The sequence below is a fragment of the Pelodiscus sinensis genome, chromosome 29 (assembly GCF_049634645.1).
Source record: "Pelodiscus sinensis isolate JC-2024 chromosome 29, ASM4963464v1, whole genome shotgun sequence".
Classification (NCBI taxonomy): Eukaryota; Metazoa; Chordata; order Testudines; family Trionychidae; genus Pelodiscus; species Pelodiscus sinensis.
Genome location: NC_134739.1, coordinates 12202182 through 12223402, shown reverse-complemented (window position 1 = coordinate 12223402; position 21221 = coordinate 12202182). Strand labels below are relative to the sequence as shown.

General features: G+C 55.3%; 1 protein-coding gene across 4 annotated transcripts in view; it reads right to left on the bottom strand.

Annotated features, from left to right (window-relative positions):
- Positions 1–21221, bottom strand: part of PLXDC1 (plexin domain containing 1) — a 66939-nt gene that overhangs the window by 22193 nt on the left and 23525 nt on the right. For 3 of the 4 annotated variants that reach the window (XM_075911685.1, XM_075911684.1, XM_075911683.1), the window contains exons 3-9: positions 13265–13408; positions 12452–12521; positions 11682–11804; positions 9628–9746; positions 7691–7790; positions 6252–6347; positions 3756–3837 (exon numbers count right to left, since the gene is read on the bottom strand). In XM_075911685.1, the coding sequence (XP_075767800.1) occupies positions 3756–3837; positions 6252–6347; positions 7691–7790; positions 9628–9746; positions 11682–11804; positions 12452–12521; positions 13265–13408 (734 nt within the window). The remainder of the gene's footprint in view (positions 1–3755; positions 3838–6251; positions 6348–7690; positions 7791–9627; positions 9747–11681; positions 11805–12451; positions 12522–13264; positions 13409–21221) is intronic. The other variant, XM_075911686.1, reaches the window with a different exon arrangement.

Below are 21221 nucleotides of genomic sequence, written 5' to 3'. Positions count from 1 at the left end.
GGGGGTTAGGGTAGAGACTCCTCCTAGCTAGAATCCTAAAGCTGGAAGATACCACAGGAGTCATCAAGTCCAGCGCCCTGCCCAAGGCTGGACCAGTCCCAACTAAATCAACCCAGCCTGGGCTTTGTCAAGCTGAGACTTAAACACTTCTAGGGATGGAGGTTCCACCCCCTCTCTAGGGAACCCATCCCAGGGCTTCCCCACCCTCCTAGGGAAAAAAGTTTTTCCTAATATTCAACCTAGTCCTCTCCCACTGTAACTTGAGACCATTGCTCCTAGTTCTGCCACCCGTCACTACTGTGAACAGCCTCTCTCCAGCCTCTTTGGAACCTCCCTTCAGGAAGTTGCAGGCTGCTCTCAAATCCCCCCTCACTCTTCTCTTCTGCAGACTAAACAAACCCAACTCCCTCAGCCTCTCCTCATAGGTCATGTGCTCCAACCCCTTTAGCATTTTGGTTACCCTCTAGAGCGCTGTCGGGAATGAAGAAGAGGGCATTAAAGGACATGCTGTCCCTAAGCATCCTGGCGTCTCCTTGGCATGAAAAGCTCGGCACAGAAGTGCTGGATCTGTGTTACTGGGTCCCCTCCCCTGTCACCAGCTCAAAATACATCCTGTCTCACTGGAACCTTATTCAACGGCCGCATGCTCCTGATCACCATGCCGGCGAAAGGAGGCAGCCTATTTAAAGTCTAGAAATGTAGCCATGTTAGTCTGGGGTAGCAGAAGCAAAATGCAGGACAATGTAGCACTTTAAAGACTAACAAGATGGTTTATTAGATGATGAGCTTTCGTGGGCCAGACCCACTTCCTCAGATCAAATAGTGGAAGAAAATTGTCACAGCCATATATACCAAAGGATACAATTTAAAAAAATGAACACATATGAAAAGGACAAATCACATTACAGAACAGGAGGGGAATGCGGGGGGGGGGGGGGGAGGAAGGTAAGTGTCTGTGAATTGATGATATTAGAGGTGGGGAGAGTGGGATGTTTGTGAGTTAATGGTATTAGAGGTGATAATTGGGGAAGCTGTCTTGGTAATGGGTAAGATAGTTTGAGTGTTTGTTCATTCCTTTTTGGAGAGTGTCGAATTTTAACATCGACGAGGAGTCCTGTGGCACCTTATAGACTAACTGAAGTGTAGGAGCATAAGCTTTCGTGAGCAAAGACCCACTTCGTCAGATGCATGAATTTTAACATGAATGTCATGTCTGAACTGAGCTCTGCTTTCACACCTTGCCATGCCAGCTGAGGGCCCTGTCAGTAGGGCTGTCGCTGGGGGGAGGGGTGCTAGGCCTGGGGCAACCCCCCTCCCCAATGCCCCAGGTGTGGGGCCCAGGGCAACTTCCTCCCACCCGCTGCAAGCCCCATGCCCGTCTTGCCTCTGCTTCCACCCTACTCTAGCCCTTCCCCCAAACTTTGCCCACACCCCATCCCCTTGCCTGAAGCTCCCTCCCCCGAGCAACGCGAGCCGGGGGATTACCAGGGGACCTGGTGCGGGGATCTCCCCCCACACACTCACTGCAGCAGCCGGCGCTGGAGTGACCCAACAGCCTGCTCGGCTCTGCCGCCCTCTCCTAGCCCACTGGGCTCTGCTTCACCATAAGAGCAGGAAGCAAAATGCCCTGGCCCCACGGCGCTCCCCTTCGCCCCCCCGCCACACACACTGTGGAGAAGGGGAGCGCAGGGGGCTGGGAGAGGGCAGCGGAGCAGGCTGCTGGGTCACTCCAGCTCCCACCACCGTGGTGAGTGTGGAAGGGGGGACCGACCTCTGCTGCTGCCCCACAGGCATGGTCCCATCCATAGGACAGCTGAAGTGGCCGCTGCAGCGACCCCCAAAGCCTAGGACCTGGAGCGGCCGCCCCAACCATCCTATGGACAGGCCGGTGGGTGCCAGTTATGGCAGCGAGGTGCTCTTGTCTCTGCCCTCCCCCCCCCCCCCCCCCCCGGCCCAGGCTGCTTCCCTCTCTCACACGGTGCTCTCAGCTCATCACAACAAGAGAGGGGCCAGAGCCACAAAGCCCTGGTGGAGAGCAGGATGGGGCTGGATCCAGTTTGGCTCTGGAGCCAGATTAGGAATCCAAGCCCATTCCCGTCGCTTCAGGGTGTCCGATCCAGGGGGTTGCTTAGGCCCATGGCAGGGTGGGAGGGCAGGAGTGCAGCGCTGAGGGAGGCCGCCCCAGGCAGACAACAGAAAGAGACAAGATCTGACTCCAGGCGGGTGTCCTGCTAATGAAGAGCAGACAGGGAAAAAGTAGGGGCTGCCCCTCTTGCCAAGCCCTCCAGGATCCTTCCACTGGCCCCCTCCCCAGGTGGGAAAGGGCATTGTTCCCAAACTGAGCACAGATTCCCAGACGTGTCCCGCACCCCAAGCCCCACGGAAGCCCACGGGAGTTGCAGGCTCTCAGCACCGCTGTGCGTTGCGCTCGATGTGGCCGCTCCCACCCACACTAGCAGGACGACTGTTGGCAGAACTAGCTCGTGGAAGGGGGACAGAAAGAAGGAGGAACTGCCCTAATTGACATCTCGCTTCAAACAGGACGGCGTTTCTAGCACTGACACCGCCAGGGCCGGATTCACTCTTTTGGGGTCAGCGGCTATTAGGTTTCGTGGAGCCCCCCCTGGCTCTGCAATGGGGCCAAAAATGAGGGGTGCAGTGTGGAGAAGGGGCTTCCAAAGAGCAGGTTTGATTGGGAGGGAGGGTGCAGGAGGGAGCTGGGGGTGCAAGGTCGGGAAGGGAGGGTTGGTAAGAGAAAGGCTGGGGTTGGGGGATGGGGTCTGGGCAGGAGGTAAGGTGCAGGAGTGGGGTAGGGGTGCCGGGTCTGGGTGGGAAGTAGGGTGCAGGAGTGGACTGGGCATGGGGGGTCTGGGTGGGATGTAGGGTGCAGGATCTGGGTGGGAGATTGGGTGCAGGATGGGCGGGAGGTGCAGGGTCTGAGTGTAGGAGGCAGCAGTGGATTGGGGGCGCTTACCTGGTGCAGCTCCCAGAACAGGTTCCATGTGGCCCTGCGCTTGCGGACACCAACCCCCACTGCTCCCATTGGCTGCAATTCCTGGTGCAGTGGGGGTGTAGCCTGCAGGTGAGCACCGCTAGTGGTGATGCATGCAGATCCAGCTGCGGAGGGGGAGGGGAAATGGCAGCAGGCAGAGCTACTCCCCCCACGCACCAGGCAGAGCCCCTAACGCCTCTTTCATAATCAGCCCTGGACACATGGACACAGCCCAATGTTACCAGGGATTCTGATCCCCTTGTCTGCCCTTCAGTACACAACGTGCCAGAGAGCCTCCCCTCTGATTCCTGCATCTAGCTCATCATTTCCGGCCGAGCTGGAGCACAGTTCAGAAAGACACCCCCCAGCCCGTTCTGACTGAAAGATTTCCAGTGCTGGGGCATCTCCTAGAGTCCTTGGTAAATCGTCTCAATGGCTAATTACACCCTTTCTCAAAAACACACATCTGACTTCTTGTCTCGTTTTAGCTTCTGGCGTCTGGATCTCCTGCTGCCTTTGGCTGCGAGGTGCAAGAGCCTTCAACTCTCAGAAATACCACCTACTTGTAGGCTGTGAACGAGTCTTACCCGTAAGATCTGGACCACATTAACACCTTCCCAACAAGATCCATGCACCGACTTTAAAAAGATACCGATACGGTTACAGGTCTCAGTTTAGATGAGGCCCAAGGTAGCAACTTGCTCTCCCAGCTACCGAAGGGTTGTCACCACTAGGACCCAGAGAGGAAATCCATCGGTGCTACCTCTGCAAGACATGGCACCAGCTGCAGTTGAAAGTCCGCTCCGAGGTCATGCATGCGTCACAGCTCTGATGCTGGAGACAGGCTGCAAGAAAAAGACACCACACTGGAATCAGGACAATCGGTTACTGTACATTACTAAACCAAGAGCCAAGGCGGGAGGGGGCGTGGCCAAAAGGGAGGGGGCGTGGCCAAAGGAGACCACTCATAGACAGAGGAGTCAGTGCACCAACTTCGGGCTGCCATGAGCTTGGAAGTAAAGTCGGCATCTTCCTAGAAGGGATGGGATGATAATATTTCGGCAAGAAACTCCCCCCTAACCTAGATAACCTCCCCCCCCCCCAGACCTGTGGGTTGTGTCTACACTGGCCACTTAATCCGGAAAATCAGCCGCTTTTCCGGAATAACTTGCCAGCTGTCTACACTGGCCCCTTGAATTTCCGGAAAAGCACTGACGATCTACTGTAAAATCATCAGTGCTTTTCCGGAAAAACTATGCTGCTCCCGTTTGGGCAAAAGTCCTTTTCCGGAAAACTGTTCTGGAAAAGGGCCAGTGTAGACAGCACAGATTTCTTTTCCGCAAAAAAGCCCCGATCGCGAAAATGACGATTGGGGCTTTTTTGCAGAAAAGCGTGTCTATATTGGCACGGACGCTTTTCCGGAAAAAGTGCTTTTCCGGAAAAGCATCCTGCCAACGTAGACGTGCTTTTTCCGGAAATACTTATAACGGAAAACTGTTCCGTTTTAAGCATTTCCAGAAAAGGGTGCCAGTGTAGACGTAGACGTGTTGTCTCCCCATTAGACACAGGGCGAAGAAGGGAGGGAACACACACCAATTAAACCTCAGCTGTTGAGAACATTCCTACTTTGCTCCTGAAGATACAGCAGGAGTAGAGAGACCAGCCCAAGACTTTGCGGCAGGGTAGGTGGGGAGAGAGACATTCACTTGTCACCCGCTCTGGGAAGGCTGGGTGAGCGGGATCCCTCTTCTACCAGCCGCTGGTAAAACCCCCCCAGCTGTCTCTTTGGCGGCAGAGATTTAACAGCGTTTAACCCTGGCAGGTCCATCCATCCAGCACATTGCAGCAGAGCCCAGAGCTCGGCTTTCATCCACTGCTGCGACCCACAAACTGCTACCTACGCACCTCCGTCCCCCTCTTCCTTCCCCTTTGCGGCCTCTATCTAACAGAGACAGCGGGGGGAGGGAGGGGGAAACTAGTCGACTTGACTATCTGATAAGAATTAGCTTATCGGAGAGTCGACTAGTCCTTTACATCTTTACCCTACGCCCCTCTGACACTCCTCACTCTGGCCTCCAGACCCACTCCTGCACTCAGCTATTCCAGTCCTAGTCCCCTTCTTCACAGAGATTGCTAGTTACGCTGGGTCGTGAACTCACACTCTGGTGAGGACAAGCGTCCTCTTGGGCACAAGTCCAGCCCTGCCACGCTCATTCCACTCGTGACCTAAATTGCACCGAAATGCACATCTCCAGGAGAGAATCTAATACTTTCCCATCCGCTCTCAACTCCCCCCAGCTGTCAGGGGAAAACAAAGCAGCGAGTCTTAGGAGGTTTTTGTTAAATCGCAGAATCCTTATTTATGATCTGCTTTGCAGTCACCCTGCCTGCTGTTAAGATGGTTATAAAATACCCAGGGGATGCCGTTGAAATGCATAACCTTGGCATACTCAGGACAGGTTTATTCTCTGCCTGGTATTTATGTACTGCAAGACAACTTTCCCTGTGTGCGCGCGTCCTTGGTATCTATTTACCAGGCTCCTTCGGGAATCTGGGGGGCGGGGGGAAAAGGCAGGTTATTTGTTCAAGTTGCTCTCTCCACCTTGCTCTGAAAGGGTCTCGGGAACCAGGCTGCAACGCTTAGAATCATTATCCACAGGGGTGGGGGAACCGGATGGCATGGAAGAGGAGTAGCATCATGCCCTAGCTTTTCAGATATAGACACACATCCCAGGCACACTGCATCCCTGTCTGCACTACGGACGTCGGCCAGCACAGTTGTGTCGGGCAGGGGCGTGAAGAGGTGGGCTCAGGCAAAACGGAGCTTGGCCCAGCTGAGCTTGCTGGGGAGGGAGCTGGAATAAGCTATCCCATTGCTATACCCACGAGGCCATCCCGGCAAAGCCTTCCAGGCGCAGACATGGCCCTGGGCGGCTGGCGCTCAGCTCTTTTGAGCGCTTGTCCGTGTCAGGCTGCCAACACAAACGAGAGGGACAGGCCCAGCTGGAAGGAGAACAGCAGGGGGGCTGCAAACCGAGATGGAGTGGGGGTGGGGTACTGCTGGGATCATCGTGCCACAGCAGCGATCGGCCTCTGGCATTGCTATGGGCTGGGTCCGAATCCCAGTGAGCGTAACGAGCTTCAACCCCCCGAACAGAACGCTCGGCAGGCGTCGGACCAGGGACCTTCGGCCCCAAAACACAGGGCTGGAGCCCAAAGAGAGGGCCGGGAGGCAGGGAGCAGGCAGCGTCCGACTCACTGGGCAGGGGGGTGAATTCCACGGCTGACACGCTGGCGACCTTGCTGGTGTCCAGCTCCACGCGGTGGTACTCGTAGATCGTCCTGCGGCGAGACTCTGCAACAGCGAGGGGCTGCGTGAGACGGAGGCGAAAGCCCTGGGTACCCTGCCTGCTCCCAACCCACCTGGGATGAGCTGCGGAGCTGGGCTCATTGTGGGAACTGAGTCAGGACAGGGAAGGGTCCCTGAATCCCTGGAGTAGGGAGTGGTCTTGTATGCAAATTCCTAGCTGAAATGCTAATTCCTAGCTGAGCCCACAGGCCATCATCCCTGCAAGGGACATCAGTGCTGGGGGGCTGGGGAAGGGAGGGCAGAGTAGGAGAGCAGATGGAGGGATGTTTTCCTCCGCTCTGTTCTCCCTGCTTCACACGGGGAAGAGTTTGGAACTGTTTGTCTTGCCTGCAGCCCCGCATACGCCTGAAAGCAACACGGGCCAGGTTCTCAGCAAACCTGGGCCGTGGCAACGCACAACTCCAAGCCTCCCCTTGGCGGAAGGCACCTCCTCCGGGCTCCCCAGCCTCCTGGCTCTTATCCTAACAGGCTTCTCATGCTGCTCGTCCCCTGCTCGCTTCACCCTGCCTTTTCCTCTCTCCTTACCTCAGTCTAGCAGCCAGAGCAGGTGGGTCCAGAACCCAGGGCCCTGGGTGCTCTCTCTCTGGCTCTGTCGCTGACTGGTTGTGTGACCTCAGCCAAGTCCAAGTTCCCTGGAAGCTGGGCCCCAAACTGAAGAGTTTCAGTGTCTATATTGCACCTCGGAGGGAGAGGGGGGCGGTGATCTCAGCCCTGTGCCATGGCAGGGGAAGACCAGGGGTCCTGGCCCAGCAGGACAGGGTGGTGAGAAGCCCCAGAGAGCAAAGAGGCGAGGGTCAGTGGCTTTGTCAGCCCTCAGGGAAACACCCCCAAGGGGTCTTCTGTGACCGCCCCCCATCACAGGCCAGATGGCAAGTTCCATAAATAAGCTACAGCAACCGCAGCAGGTGCAGCACAGGGAGACCATGGTCAAGTTTCTCATTACAAAAAAGATGAGAGGCTGAAGCAGCCTTTTCTAAACACACACACACACACACTGCATGACAAGTACGCGCAACACACACACTGCCCATGTAACACGGCACGCAGGCAACATGCATCCTGCAACCACCTGCCGCTCGCATGATATGTACGTGCAGCACACGCAGACTGTGCAGTCCGCCGACATGCAACATGGCACCAGCAGCTGTGCAAAGCCAGTCGAGTCTCCGCCCGGATCGCGTGAAGGAGGAAAGGTCTCCTCGTCCAGCAGCGAGGCTCTTAGCAGGCCATGAGCCGTGGGCCAGTGGGACTCTGATGCGCCCCCCTCCACATTGTCCGTCCTCCCCCATTGCTGGCCAGCAAAGGAAGCCCCAGCAGCTGAGACCCACCTGGAACGACAGGGGAAGAGTTGAGGAGCATGAAGGCGTCGGACAGGCCGGCTTTGACGGGGTGCTGCGTGGCGCTGATCTCCTGCACCGACATGGGGATCTGGAAGAGGGGGAGAGAAGTGGCCATGAAACCTTGGGGCTCCCGTGTCTTAAGGGGCCGTGGCAGAGCGAAGTGCGAGAAAATGGTGACTTAGCTGAGGCACCATTGAGTCTGCTCCCAGAAGCCCATTCGAGGCTGCTTTAGACCAGCCTGGGCCTCTCCTGGGTTCATGCGTGTCTCTTTGGAGGTGCCCTAGGCCCAAACACCAGGGAATAACCAGCACAGCTGGCCAGGCGCTGCATATGGGACGCCAGCTGAGCAGCTGGGATGGGCCGACCTCTGGGTTAATGATTCTATGATTAACAGCAGGGACTGGACTGGCAAAATCCCAGTATAGTAAGAGGAAGGCCCGAAACAAAAGCCCATGGAGCACAGGCCTGGCTATCAATGGACAAAGCTTGGCTAATACAAAGCAAAGCTCTCAGAGCTTGGCGCAAACAGGGCTGAGAGCGCAGAACACTAACTGGGAATAGGCCCCGGTGTAGGACAGTCATTGGTCCCAGGTGCCGACTGTACAACAGTCCTTGGGACTGGTCGTAAGTTGAAAGGATGGTACCACCAGCTCGCTAAAACAGACCAGGGTCCCCACACTCCCCACAGATACCGACTCAGGCTCAGGAAAGGGTCTAATGACAGAGGTGTTCTAATCCGGGGGCGAGGAACATCAGGCCCAGGGGCTCCTGGACTTGCCTGGATCCGGCCCCCGAGGCTCAGGGCTCCCCTCCCAGTATTGGGGAGACTGTGAGGATGTTCCTGTGGGGCTGGAGCACACAAAGTCTACTAGCCTGGGCCCCCCACGGCTCTGCTGCATGAGGGGAATGTGGGGAGGGTCTTTCTCACTCGGGGGCCACGTCAGTGAGTTTGTTTTGGTTTTTTTTTTTTTGCTTCTCACTTGCGTGCAGCCCCCGACTGATTTTAATATGGGTCAGTGACCCCCACCCCAAGAAAGGTTCCCCAGCCCTGCTCCGATCGAACCACGAGGTGCAGGGGGAGGAGTGGTATCTAAGTAACGCCAGAGGGTGGCAACCGGACACATCAGGAGTGATGTGCGGCTCGTTGGTACCTGCGTAGAAAGCGGTGTCTTTGTCCGGCCTCGGGGGCCGTGGGGCCTCCCACTGACCAAGTCGGTCCGTTGTGGGGGTACATACGTGTAGCGGTTCGGGAGAGCCTACTGACAGCTATGGCTGCACTTTGTGTAACAATAAACCTGGCCGGGCGCCTCCGATCCTTATCTGATTGTGTGTCTTTTGGGGGCTCTCTTGGGGTCATCTCCTTGTGCAAGTTGGCACGGCCCACACGCCCGCAGCCCACTGGCTATCGTCACTGGCAGAACGGGACACCACGCCGGGAAATCCTGCCTACGACTCCCAAGTCAGGCGCCAGTCTGTAGCGTCAGCTAACGAGCCAGGCTCTAAAGGTGGGGCCATAGCAGGCCTGTAGCCTCTGCCCAGAGGCTTAGATGGGCAGGCTCCCTTTCTCGCAGGGGTTTGCACTAACCCAGCCCTGCTGTGGAGAAGGAAGGCAGCCATTCTCTTTGCTAAGCCTTCCCCATCCTAGCTGGGCCTCCCACATCCAGCCCTCCCCGTGCCCACCACCCAAGCCCCCACCCCCGTAGGCCTATCCCATTCACCGCCCCACCAGACCCCCCCGTCCCATCCTATGTGCGCCATCTCACCTTGGCTTGGAGTATTTGGCAAGCGTGACCTTCCCTGATCTTGCTGCCCGGCCCTGAGGATGCAGCGTCCTCGACAGGCAGCCAGCTAAGGCAACTCCCACGCCACCCGCGTGTGTTGCAGCACCTGCAATAACCACGCCCCCAGCACCTGGCCCCACGCACCTCCTTGTACCCAAAGACGATTCTCCCGTCACTGTGCAGAGCAGCCTGGAACGTAAAGCTGCCAATGTCCTCCTTCCCCTGCAGATAGACCTTGTCCCACTGCACCACAAACACCGTCCCTGGGAGAAAGAGGAGAGATCACAATGGGGCAGAGAGCAGCAGGGGAGATTGTACAGGTCATTTTCATCCCTGTGCACCAGTGTTCTCTCTTTTTTTTTTTCCATTTAATGTGTGGAATAAATTTTGTTCAGTGCACTGGGGCAGGTGTTGATGTGCACCACCCATAGAAACCCATGCAGCTGGCTGCTTATTAGTCTGCTAATCCGCTGGGCGGCAGCTGACTCGCTCAGCTTACAGGGAACACTCCCGGGTGCCATCACTCATCAGAAGGGGGTAAAAACTGTACCTGGATGTAGTCCTTTGTCTTAAGTGTACACATAGACTTAGAGCTCTTTAAAGATTAAGCTGTCACTTGGTACCATTATTTCTATTGTCTATCTTTATTTTCTTTGTAACCATTTTTAAGATCTATATTTGCTAGCAGTTAAGAAATAGAGCAACAGCCATTGTAACCATATGATTTATAAGCTTCTTTAATAAACCTGTAACTGTTTAAGTTTTAACCTGACTCCTTCAGTTGCTGTAACAGAACCAAGCACAATTTAAAAGAACTTCAGCCGGTCATAAGGGACAGATATAGGAAGAGCTTGGGCGTTTGGATGGTGTTGCTTCTAGGGGACAGATCCGTAGGGGCATCTCTCAGCCTTAACTAGGCTGCCCGCTGCGAAGGGATCCTGTATCCTAGCAGTTAAAATCTGAGATGTAATAAGCTCTTCCTATAAACTTTGGGGCGTCTGTCAGCTGTTGGCTGCCTGCTACGACAGGACCCTGGTCCTAGCAGTAAAAGACACGTCAGTCTCTCCTAGGCTGCCCACTGCGACGGGGCCTCGTGTCCCAGCAGCTGAAAACACACACACACACTGCCCTGACTATTGGCTGACACCAGTACAGCTCTGTCTCCCAACTCTGGGATTTCCACTTCCTGCATCTGATGAAGTGGGGATGTACCCACGAAAGCTGAGCCCCAAATAAAGCTAGGGTTGCCAGATGGTTTCAGAAAAAATACCAAAAGAAAAAAAAAAACACAACAAGCCAGGACAAAGTTTGTTGAGCAAAAAAAAAAGGACCAGAGAGTTGTTAAGCAAAAAACAAAACAACAACAACAACAAAAACACCGTGCCCCTTTAAAAACCGTGTGGTGAGGCTTTTTGGCCCTAACAGGCAGCCGGTGGCCACCCGCCATCTTGCCTCCCTGCACGGGGCTGGACAGGTCCCCTGCAGAACCCGTTAACGCACTAGGGTTGCCAAGCTGCCTCCATATTGAGCCAGACAGTCTGGGATTTTCGCCTCCTGGCCAGGAAAAAATCAGAAAGCACCGGACATTTTAGGTGTCCAGAATTTTCTGATTTTTTTTTTCCAGACAGGAGGCAAAAATACTGAACTATCTGGTTCAATACCGGACCCCTGGCAACTCTAAACAAAGCTGTTAGTCTTTAAGGTGCCACAGGACTCCTTGTTGGTTTTGCAAGGATACATGTCACACTTCTCACACACAGAGGGATGCACAGACAAGTCACATGGACAGACATGTCACTCAGAGAGGCACGTCACATAGATGCACCGAGACACATGCACACAGAGACATATCACGCGCACACAGACACACACACACACACACAAAGTCGACGGCGAATTCTCCTCTCAGGCCCGCGTCTGTGGTTCTCCATGCAGCACTGTTTGTGTACCAGGACTGAGCCTACTTGAGATGCAGGCCAGAGAAATACCAGACCCCTAACTGTGCTCTCAGCACTTGGGCCCTTGCACATTCCTGGCTGCTGCGCAGTCGTGGGTCCTCTCCCCTGCTTTGCAGGGACAAGTGCTGCCCAACGATCTTGCAGTTCCTGGCTCAGGAGGGGAGCAGCAGCCAGTGTCCCCAGAGGCTCTGTGCACTGTGTGGGGCTGCAGGGCGGTGCATTGGGCCAGGTGGGACTCACCGTTGTCGAAGTACTTGACGGTGGAGTTGCGGGAGTAGCTGGGGTTGAAGTTGGCCATCAGAGGCGCGATGTACTGGGTGGCCGTGAGCATGTGGTGAATGACGTCCCCCGTGAAGATGAAACCTGGAGTGAGAGCAAGCAATGGCAATTTACAGGGGCATCTCCTCACCCCACCCCACTTCCACAGAAGACCCCTTACCAGCTTCCCCCGCCACAGCCCCCCCAGAAACCCGCTACCAGCTTGTACACCCCCCACTTTCCCCAGAAACCTGCTACCAGCTTCTACACCCCCACCCCACTGCCCCGGAAACTCGCTACCAGCTTCCACACACCCCACTGTCCCCAGAAACCCGCTAACAGCTTCTACACACACACCCCACTGTCCCGGGACGCCCGCTACCAGCTTCTCCCCATTCTCTGGCCCCCAACGCCCTCCACCCCCGCCCCTGCCCTGACTCGAGTTGCGCCTGAATGGAAGTACCCTGCAGCTGGGCCATTTGGATCCCAGGTTCGGGCTCATGACTCCTCCCCCTGCAGCACTAATTAGAGAAAATTCACAGGCCGTCCTAAGCTCCTGTGATGTGGGAGTGAGCTCCATTTTACAGTGGAGGTAAACTGAGGCACAGAAAGCGGCCGTGACTTGACCAGGCCCCTGCCTGGTCACGCTGGGAGTAGTAGGCTGCAGAAACCCCCTCCTCAGCCCACTAGCCCACGTTGCCTCTCCAGCAGCTGCGGCCTGTCCGCACCCGGCCTCCCAGTGCCGCGCTCACCTCCTGTTGCTATGGTAATCTGCCTCAGGTGGTGGCCATAGAAGGGGAAGTCAAAGGACAGGATGACTCTCTGTGGGAGACAGACAGGGACGGGCAGCGTCAGTGCGGGAGCCACCCCGGGGGGAGCCGCGTTCCCCACGCTGAAGGCTGAGGCTGCCCGGGGGGCAGGGGTGTTGCTGCCAGGGGAGGTGGGTGAAAGCAGAGGGGGACACAGGGGCACTCGCGGGCAGCAGGCTTTCTTTCCAAGGTTCGCTGTGCCCATCTGGCCTAGCCTCTGGGCACAGCCCTGCTGGGAGGAGAAAAGCCAGAAATGGATTCATCGGCCTGGTTGGGATGGGGGGGTGGCCAGGCTGGGGTCCAGATGGAGCAAAAGGCGAGGCCCACTCGCCTGTCCTGTGATGAGCAAAGCTTGAAAACTCAGCAGGCATTTGTGGATGGCAAAGCACATCTCGAGCCTGAGGCTCTGCCCGGCGGGCACAGGAGCTGTGGGGAGAACACCAGGCCTCCAGCCAAGACGCTAGTGCCCCAGGTCAGGAAACCCCTGAGAAGAGAGCAGCTTCTGGGTCACTGTAAGCCCAGTGCTTGGGCAGCCGTGCAGGAGGGAGCCCAATGCCATCCAGATAATTAGCAGAGCACCCACAGCTAGGTTTTGTTTCTACGGGTGGTGCACATTCCCACGTGCCTTGGTGCACATAAAATTATTCCACACCTGGGTGGAAAAGAATCGAGGAAACCTTGGTCACGGGCACGATGCTGTGGCAGACGCCCGACGCAGGGATGGCAGCAGTTAAGGGGAGGGAAGGGGGGACTCACTGAGGCCTGCCTGTGGGTGTTGGAGAGGATCCCATGGATTTTCACTTGGCTCCTGTTGGCTTCCGCCACGTCAACCCAGAGCTCCTTGGTGCGTGTCTCCCCCAGCCCGTAGAACCGTGACACGTAGTACTGATGGTTGTCTTCCTGCAGCCACAGAGCAGGGAGGGGTGGTGTTAGCAGGGGAGGGTGACAGACAGTGGAGACAGGGCCCAAGGCAGAAAATCGGCCCTGAGATCTCAATGCAACAGGAGCTCCCAGGGGGAGGCTGTGGCAAATCGGGCGAAAACGATCCCTGGGTGTGTAAATGGAGGAGCGGTGAGTCGTAGCAAGGAGGGGATTTTACCTCTGGATACTGTTCTAGTGAGACTGGTACCGGAATCCCACAGGCCACGTTTTAAAAAGTCTGGAAGGGGCGTGGAAAAGAGCCACCAAAGCGAGTCCAGACCCAGAGAGGCCGCCTGTGGAGAGGTGTGAAGAGTGAGGGAGGGGACTTGCTCACGGCAGGTAGGTACCGTCCCAGGGGACAAGGGCCAGCTATGAAAAAGCTCCTTGTTCTAGGGCAGCAGGGCCGAGCAAGAACCAATGGCGGGACACTAACGCCAGACACATTCACACCCAGAAGGCACATTTCTCAACGCGTCCCGAGACCTCAGAACACCTTCCCCAGGGACGTGCTGGAGTCTCCTCTCTTGAGGCCTTCAGAACTAGCCTGGAAGCCTTTCCGGAAGGTGTTTTAGTCAAACACAAGGGCTATGTCTACACTGGCATGATTTTCCGCAAATGCTTTTAATGGAAAAGTTTTCCATTAAAAGCATTTGCGGAAAAGAGCGTCTAGATTGGCATGGACGCTTTTCCGCAAAAGCACTTTTGTGCACAAGCATCCATGGACAATCTAGATGCGCTTTTGCGCAAAAAAGCCCCGATCGCCATTTTCGCGATCGGGGCTTTTTTGCGCTAAACAAATTTGAGCTGTCTACACTGGCCCTTTTGGGCAAAAGCTTTTGCGCAAAAGGACTTTTGCCCGAACGGGAGCAGCATAGCATTTCCACAAGAAGCACTGATTTCTTACATGAGATCGTCAGTGTTCTTGAGGAAATTCAAGCGGCCAGTGTAGACAGCTGGCAAGTTTTTCCACAAAAGCAGCTGCTTTTGCAGAAAAACTTGCCAGGCTAGACACAGCCAAGTTGTGGGGCTCAGTAGAGGGGGAAGTGGGTGAAAATCTGAGTCTGACCCCATCTGACACAGGAGATCAGAAAAAATGGCCGAATGGTTCCTTCAGGCCTTAAAATCTCTGAACCTCACTCCCTGTGATGGGACCAGCCACATGCTTTATGAAATTGACTTAAGGACCCAAATATGCGTAACTCGAAGATGCTTTGGACAAAATACCTCCTGTAACTTGTCAATTTTAATGTCTCCATCTGCTGGAGCTGTGTAGCTTATTTTGGGGTATGTATCACGCTTGCATGTAAAGTTAGAATATGGGGCAGGGAATGGTTATGGTTTTAAATGTGCAAAGGGAAGGCCATCAAGGGAGTTTCCAGTGCTGAGACACCTCAATGTCTGGGTGATCCACTTAATGACCTGTAAACAGCCTGGTTGTGTCTCTTCGGGTACGTCTACACGGCAGTGTTATTTCGGAATAACTGACGTTATTTCAAAATAAGAAAAGGTGCGTCTACATTTATGTCCAAATAATGGTGAACTGGAGAACTTCTTATTCCAACTCCTATAACCCTCATTTTAGGAGGAGTACGGGAAGTCGGAGGAATAGATTAGACAGCACCAAAAGCCGAAATAAGCCATTTCAACTTCAGCTACGCAATTGACATAGCTGATGTTCCGTAGCTTAATTCGACTTTTGCCCTGCTGTATAGACGTGCCCTTTAAGTTCGAGCAGTGGTTGGTCTTGGACAGACACGTGACCAAACCAGCTTACACTGGCGTACTACTGTAATCGGGTAATTTTCCACAGAAGGGGGTAATGTAGAAACGAAGGATTCCCACCCACAAGGAAGTCTATTTCAACTGGAAAGCAGCAGTCTCTTTGTCTTTGGCTGGGATGATATACTCAGGAGAATAATCAGAGACCTCGGGGGGAGGGGGGGGAAGATCTTCCCTGGCTTGGAGTTTTAGCAGAAATAACAGTTTGAGGGTAAATTTGCAGTAAGTGTTAGTGTGTGAGAACTGGCTCTGCCTTCTCTTTTCGTTTCAATTTGTAATTTACTTTGTCTGTTCTCACTTGCAACCACTTAAATCCTACGGTTTGTGCTTAATAAAACCACTTTTCTTTACTATCAAGCCGCGGGCAAATGATTGTTACTGGCGGAGTCATCAGTGTCTACATCCTCTGTCACTGTCAAAAGGGCTGGGCCTGAATGGCTTATTTGGGGTCCTGATCCCATTTGCAGGGTTGGTTTCCCACAAGCTGGGCCTGAAGTGGCATTTTCCTCAGACCGGAGGCGATTCAGTGTCTTCATTGCTCTCCGGGGGAAGGTGTTCTCAGCCCCGTGCCGTGGCTGGGGGGAGACCAGGAGATCTGGCCCAGCAGGACAGAGCGGTGAGAAGCCCCAGAGCATGGAGGTGAGGGTCAGTGGCTCCATCAACACACCAGAAAGCAGCCCCAAGGGGTCTTCTGTGACCGCCCCCCATCACGTCCCTTCTCCCCAAAGCTCAGCTCCCCATATCCGAGGGGGAGGTAGTAATAGTCCCTCGGTGCAGATGGGGGAAACTGAGGCACAGCAGCTGCAAATAGGGAACTGGTGTGGGAAGTGGAATGAGGCCTAAGGAGTTCCTGGCTCCCAGTCTCCTGCCCAGGACAGTGTTAGTATTGATATTAGCACCAGGTTGTTATCCCAGGTTCTCCGACAACCAACCGATTTCGGTGGGGAAATCGAGTCCCAATGGGTTCTGTACCTCCAGGTCACACAGCGTCTCTGTGGCAGATCTGGGAAGGGCCGGCACCCATTCCTTCTGCTCCACGATCCCTCCAAGAGCTGGGAGCAGCACGCCCTGCTCTAATCACTAGACCACACTTCCTCTCCAAGGAATCTCTAGACAGCGGAGACGCCCAAGAGGCACGGGGCCCGCAGAAGCTCTCTCAAGAAAACCATCTACAACCACTGATGGTGGATCTACCCAACGAAGCGCACCCCAGCCGGGCTGGGCGCTTGTCGTTCTGCGCCCACTGCCTCACCATTTGCTGTAGGTTTCCCAGCGACTGGCTGCAGCCGAACAGTCACCCACTCCCCAAAACCCAGGGCCCCCAAAGGCAGGGTTTCCTGGAGCGTGGAGCCACCCGCATTGCCGTGCAATCCGCCAGGGGAGTTTTGCTGCCGAACAGCAGGAATAATCCAGCCCCACAAGTGGTGCGAGGAATCAGCCTCTCGGCCGGCCCGGCGCTGTCAAGGGAGAGGCAGCGTTTCCGAGTCTGTTGTACCTGCGGGGGGGAAGGGGACAGCTGGAAGCTGCTTCGTGCTTTGTGAACGTGGAGGTGTCTTGATTTCAACGGGGAAGATGCTGATCGTGGTGCCCGTGATCTCCGCACCGTGTGCCTGGGAATAATGCAGCTATGACCCTGGTCTCCTCTAGGGCAATACAGCAGCCACTAGCGGCCACAGGGCCAGGAAAGCACAGACACAAAGGCCTGTGTGTGTCCTGCCCCCCACCCCATCACCCCCCAGCTGGGACCCAGTGCAGCCCCTTCAACTGGTATTAGCTAAAGTTTAGGACAAGCTAAGTGACTTCAGGGTGCAGCCTGCAGCTCTCTCTGCCCTTCCTCCTGCCCCGTGGGGTTATCCCAGTCCTGAGCTCGCTACAGCACCCATGTAGCTATGTACGGGCCTGGGGAGCTGCACCCGAGCCCCCCACCCCCACAGTGCAGCCCCCCACTGCTATGCCAACAGCTGTGCCCCGCACCCCGGTTCTCCCTGCCCTGGGATTCCCGCAGCACCCGCCTCACGGGTATTCCCCCAGACGGAACTGTGATGTCCCCTCACCCTGACCTCCCCTGCAGGCCTGTCCCTCCTAGCCCAGCTGAGCTCGCCGCCTTCACTCCGAGCTTTTTAAGCACAAGATCGCTTTTTGAATTTATGTGCAATCCAGGATCTACCTCAGACCCAAATATCCCGGCCCCGCCTCCTTCGCGCCCCTTTTCTGATGCCCTCCCCCTGCTCACTCCCTTTTCCTTCCTCCCTCCCTTTCACCAGGCTGGGGCAGTGGATTGGGACACAGGCTCTGGTCTTGGGCTAAAAGCTTTGGAGTGTGAGAGGGGCCCTGAGCTGAGCCTGGGGCAGGGGGTTGGGGTGCAGGAGGGGGTTCAGGATACAGGCCCTGTAAGGGAGTTTGGGTTCAAGGGGCTCAGGGCTAGGACAGAGGCTTGGAGTGGAGGAGGGGGTTCACGACTGGGGCCGGAGTTCGGGATTCTGGCTCCAGCTGGACACTGCTTACTTCTGGTGGCTCCTGGGTGCTGGGGCCGTGGGGCTAAGGCAGGTTCACCCCGGCTTCGCCCTGCACCACTCTCCAAAGCAGCCAACAAACTCCTTCCATCCCAAGCCCTGTTGTGTCCCCATCCATTCTGTGGAGATCGAACGCAGGGTGGGAAGGGGGGACCCTGACCTCAGCGCCCCTCCTCTCCCTCCCCTGCTCTGCACAGCAAGCAGACAGCTCTGGGGGGCGCAGCTCCAAGGCAAAGGGCAGGAGATGAGCAGCAGAAGGGGGAGGGGCAGCTGAAGCGCCGGCACTTGGTAGCCTCTTGGCCAAACCAGTGAGGGTCCCGTCAGAGACTCCAAGATCGACCAGTCGATCCTGAGCGTCTGGCTGGTGACCAGTGCCCACTGCTTTACCCCGTCCCTCGGCTGCAGAATTTACAAGCGGCAGAGAGACAGAGAGAATAAAACCTGTCACTCAAACCATTTCACAGCATCTCGGCCTGTAAACGGCAGGAGAAAACCGCTCCTGAGTCGGCGCAGCAGGTCTCTTTCTCCAGCCCGGCAAGTCGCAGAGAGGGGCGCAGCAGAAACGCGATGAGAATCATGCCACGCCCATTTTTCTCTGGCTTCAGCAAAACTCCAGCGAAACCGTCTCACTTCCTTGAACCACCCAACACCGAACAAAGCCGCCCACGTCATTAAGTGAAACGCTCCCCGGCCGGACAAAACGAACTGGATGAGCCCTTGGCGCGTCTCCAGTGCCCGTCACCCAGCAGAGCCAAGTGATTTGTGGGCGTGGGCAGTGCCTGGCAGCACCCCAGCCCCATCTCACCGGTGGGGAAACCGAGGCACGGAGCAGGGAAATGAATTGCCCACAGTAGGCCAGTGACACAGCCGAGGGGTGTAGTCTAGCCATCATACAACTCAGTCTCTCTCTGTTCTGGTAACCCACCCACCTTTGCTCTGGACCCGGCTGAAGTCAATGGAAACACAGGGGTTAATTAGACACATAGTGCTCTTACTGGTTTCATTACAGTAACCCCTAGAGGCTGCTCCGCATAGTGAAAGGCAGCCCCTGCCCTGAAGAGTGGTGGGGGAAACTGAGGCACAGAGCAGTGGCGTGACCTGCCCCAGCACCCTAGGAGAGAGGCGCTGACAGAATTGGGAACAGAATCCAGGTGTCCTGGCTCTTGGCCACCCTGCTGGTTGTCTCACAACCTAGCCCAGAAGAAGAGAAATGCCCAGTTGCTCCTGTCTTACCCCAGCACTGTCACACAACGGAGAACGAAAAGCAACATCAATTAAAGATCAGAATGCAACTGGCAGGTAACCTGTGGAACTCTCTGCTGCAGGACAGTGGTGAGAAAATAGTTGAGCAGGAGGAGCAGACATTATTGTGAATGAGAATCATCTTGGAGCAACACTAGTGAGAAGCCCAGCAACAGGGGAGACAAGGGCTAATGGGCAGAGGAGGAAAGAATTCTCCCAGCATGGGAGATGGTGAGCTCTGAAGACAGAGGGAGAATTGGCAGAACTGGAATTTATCTACAGATCTGACACTGTTACCCTGGGCTTGAACAAATACTTTAACTGGTTGGCGCATTACAAAGCCAATTTCTCCTGCCTTTAACATCCGCATTTCCACATTGAAATCTATGACTGGGACACATTCAGCCCACTTAATGTGCCTCCTTAACACAGGGCCTACAATTGACAGGTACATTTTCTGCTGTTATGTAGATCTCTGGGTTTCTGTGATGTCCACTCCAATTCATCTGAGGAAGTGGGTTTGGCCCACAAAAGCTCACGAGCCTGTTTATGTTGGTGAACCTCTAAGAAGCCACAGGACCACACGTTGTTTCTAAAGATACTGACTAACCCGGTGCCCCCGCCATGATGTTTTAATCATCGCCCTGGTATTTCCGCCCACCAGCGAGCGCCGTACAGTTGTGGGGGGAAGTTCTGGCTTCCTCCGAAGCATCCAGCAGTCGCCTTTTTCAGAGACTGGGACTGACGGACCATTCGTCTGCTCTGCTGGGGTAATAAAATAACCTTCCGCATGCAGGCCGGTGAGCAGGATGGTCACCCTGGGAGCCAGCGTCCAGAGGGCTGGCAGGCCGCTGCGCCTTTTGAGGGGTAAATCCGGAGTCACCCCCGCTAGCCTGAGATGCAGATGGATGGGATCCCCGCCAGACTGACCATCCCTGTAAGCAGCGGCGTTGTCAACAAGGGAGGGGGCAGGAACAGCTTCCCTCTTGCTTTGAGAGGGGCTGGGGTGAGCTCTGTGCAGCTCCTTGGCCAGGATCACTGGGCTTTGGTCTTTCGCCCCCCTCCAGCACCCGGGGAACAGCGTGTTCCAAAAGGGGGCGGAGGAATCCAGAGGTGACCCTGCTCCGAAAGGGCGTCGTTTCCCCCAGGGCTGCTGGACTGCGTCAGCAGGAGGCGGGAAAAGGGGCCAAACGAGTCCTTATCACCCCCGCATGGCGGCCCCCGCCCTGTCCAATGTGTTCCCAATAAAACTGGGAGCCTGGATGTAAACAGGCAGCGTGGGGACGGGAACTGGCTGCCGCGGCGCTGAGTTCTCAGCCATGCTCATGACCTCATCTCTGAATCATTATTATGTCCCAACCCGTCACCTTGCTTTGGTTACAGCGGGAATTAAAGAGGAGAACTTTTGGACACACTCACAAATGGGGGGAAGGGGGGAGGAAGATGCAGGGGGAAGGGATGTTAAACAGAAGCATAAAGCGAGGCCCTTTAAAGAAACAAACTGCCACACATAAATTTCTCCCTTGTTTTTTGTTGGGAGGGGGATTATCAAAGATCCGAGCCATTTCCCCCTTGCTGCTTCTTTCTGTCTAATCAAAGAGAAGAAAGGATTGTTCGGACGGTCCAAGCTCGGGATTGGTCAGGACTCCTGGATACTTTTTCCAGCTCTGCCACCAACTCTCTCTGTGGCCTTGAGCAAGTCACTTCCCCGTTCTATGTGCCTCAGTTTCTCCCTTGTTTGCAATGAGAGAGAACCCAGCCCCCGACTATGCTGCAAAGTTAATTCATATTTGGGATGTAAGGGCCATGGATGGAAGGTGTTACATTTGAAAAGAAAGGAAAAACTGCAACTTTTCCAAGACTTCCCAGATTTTGTTGCCACTACTTGGACCAGAGCCACTTGGAATTTTGCAAAGCTAGAATTCAGATTGTGAGGTTCCAAAAGCCTAGACTGAGCTAAAGGAGACTCTCTGTTCGCAGTACAGGACATATGACACAGCTGGATTGTTCTGACTATCCAACAGAGGGAAGCGAGGACACAAACTGAGCAGGCAAGGTGGACAGAGCTTGGTTTTGCAGGTGGAGCTCGGTAGAGTGTCTCTCTCTATCTTTTCACTTCTAATTTGTCTGTAGTTTAGACAACCTCCCTCCACCCAACAAACTCCCTGTCTGCCGCAGCTTTCTGCAGGCCCTCTCGTCGGAATATTTTCCCCCACTGCTGCCAGTTCTGTCTGGGAGAAGGCAACTTGCAGACCTCT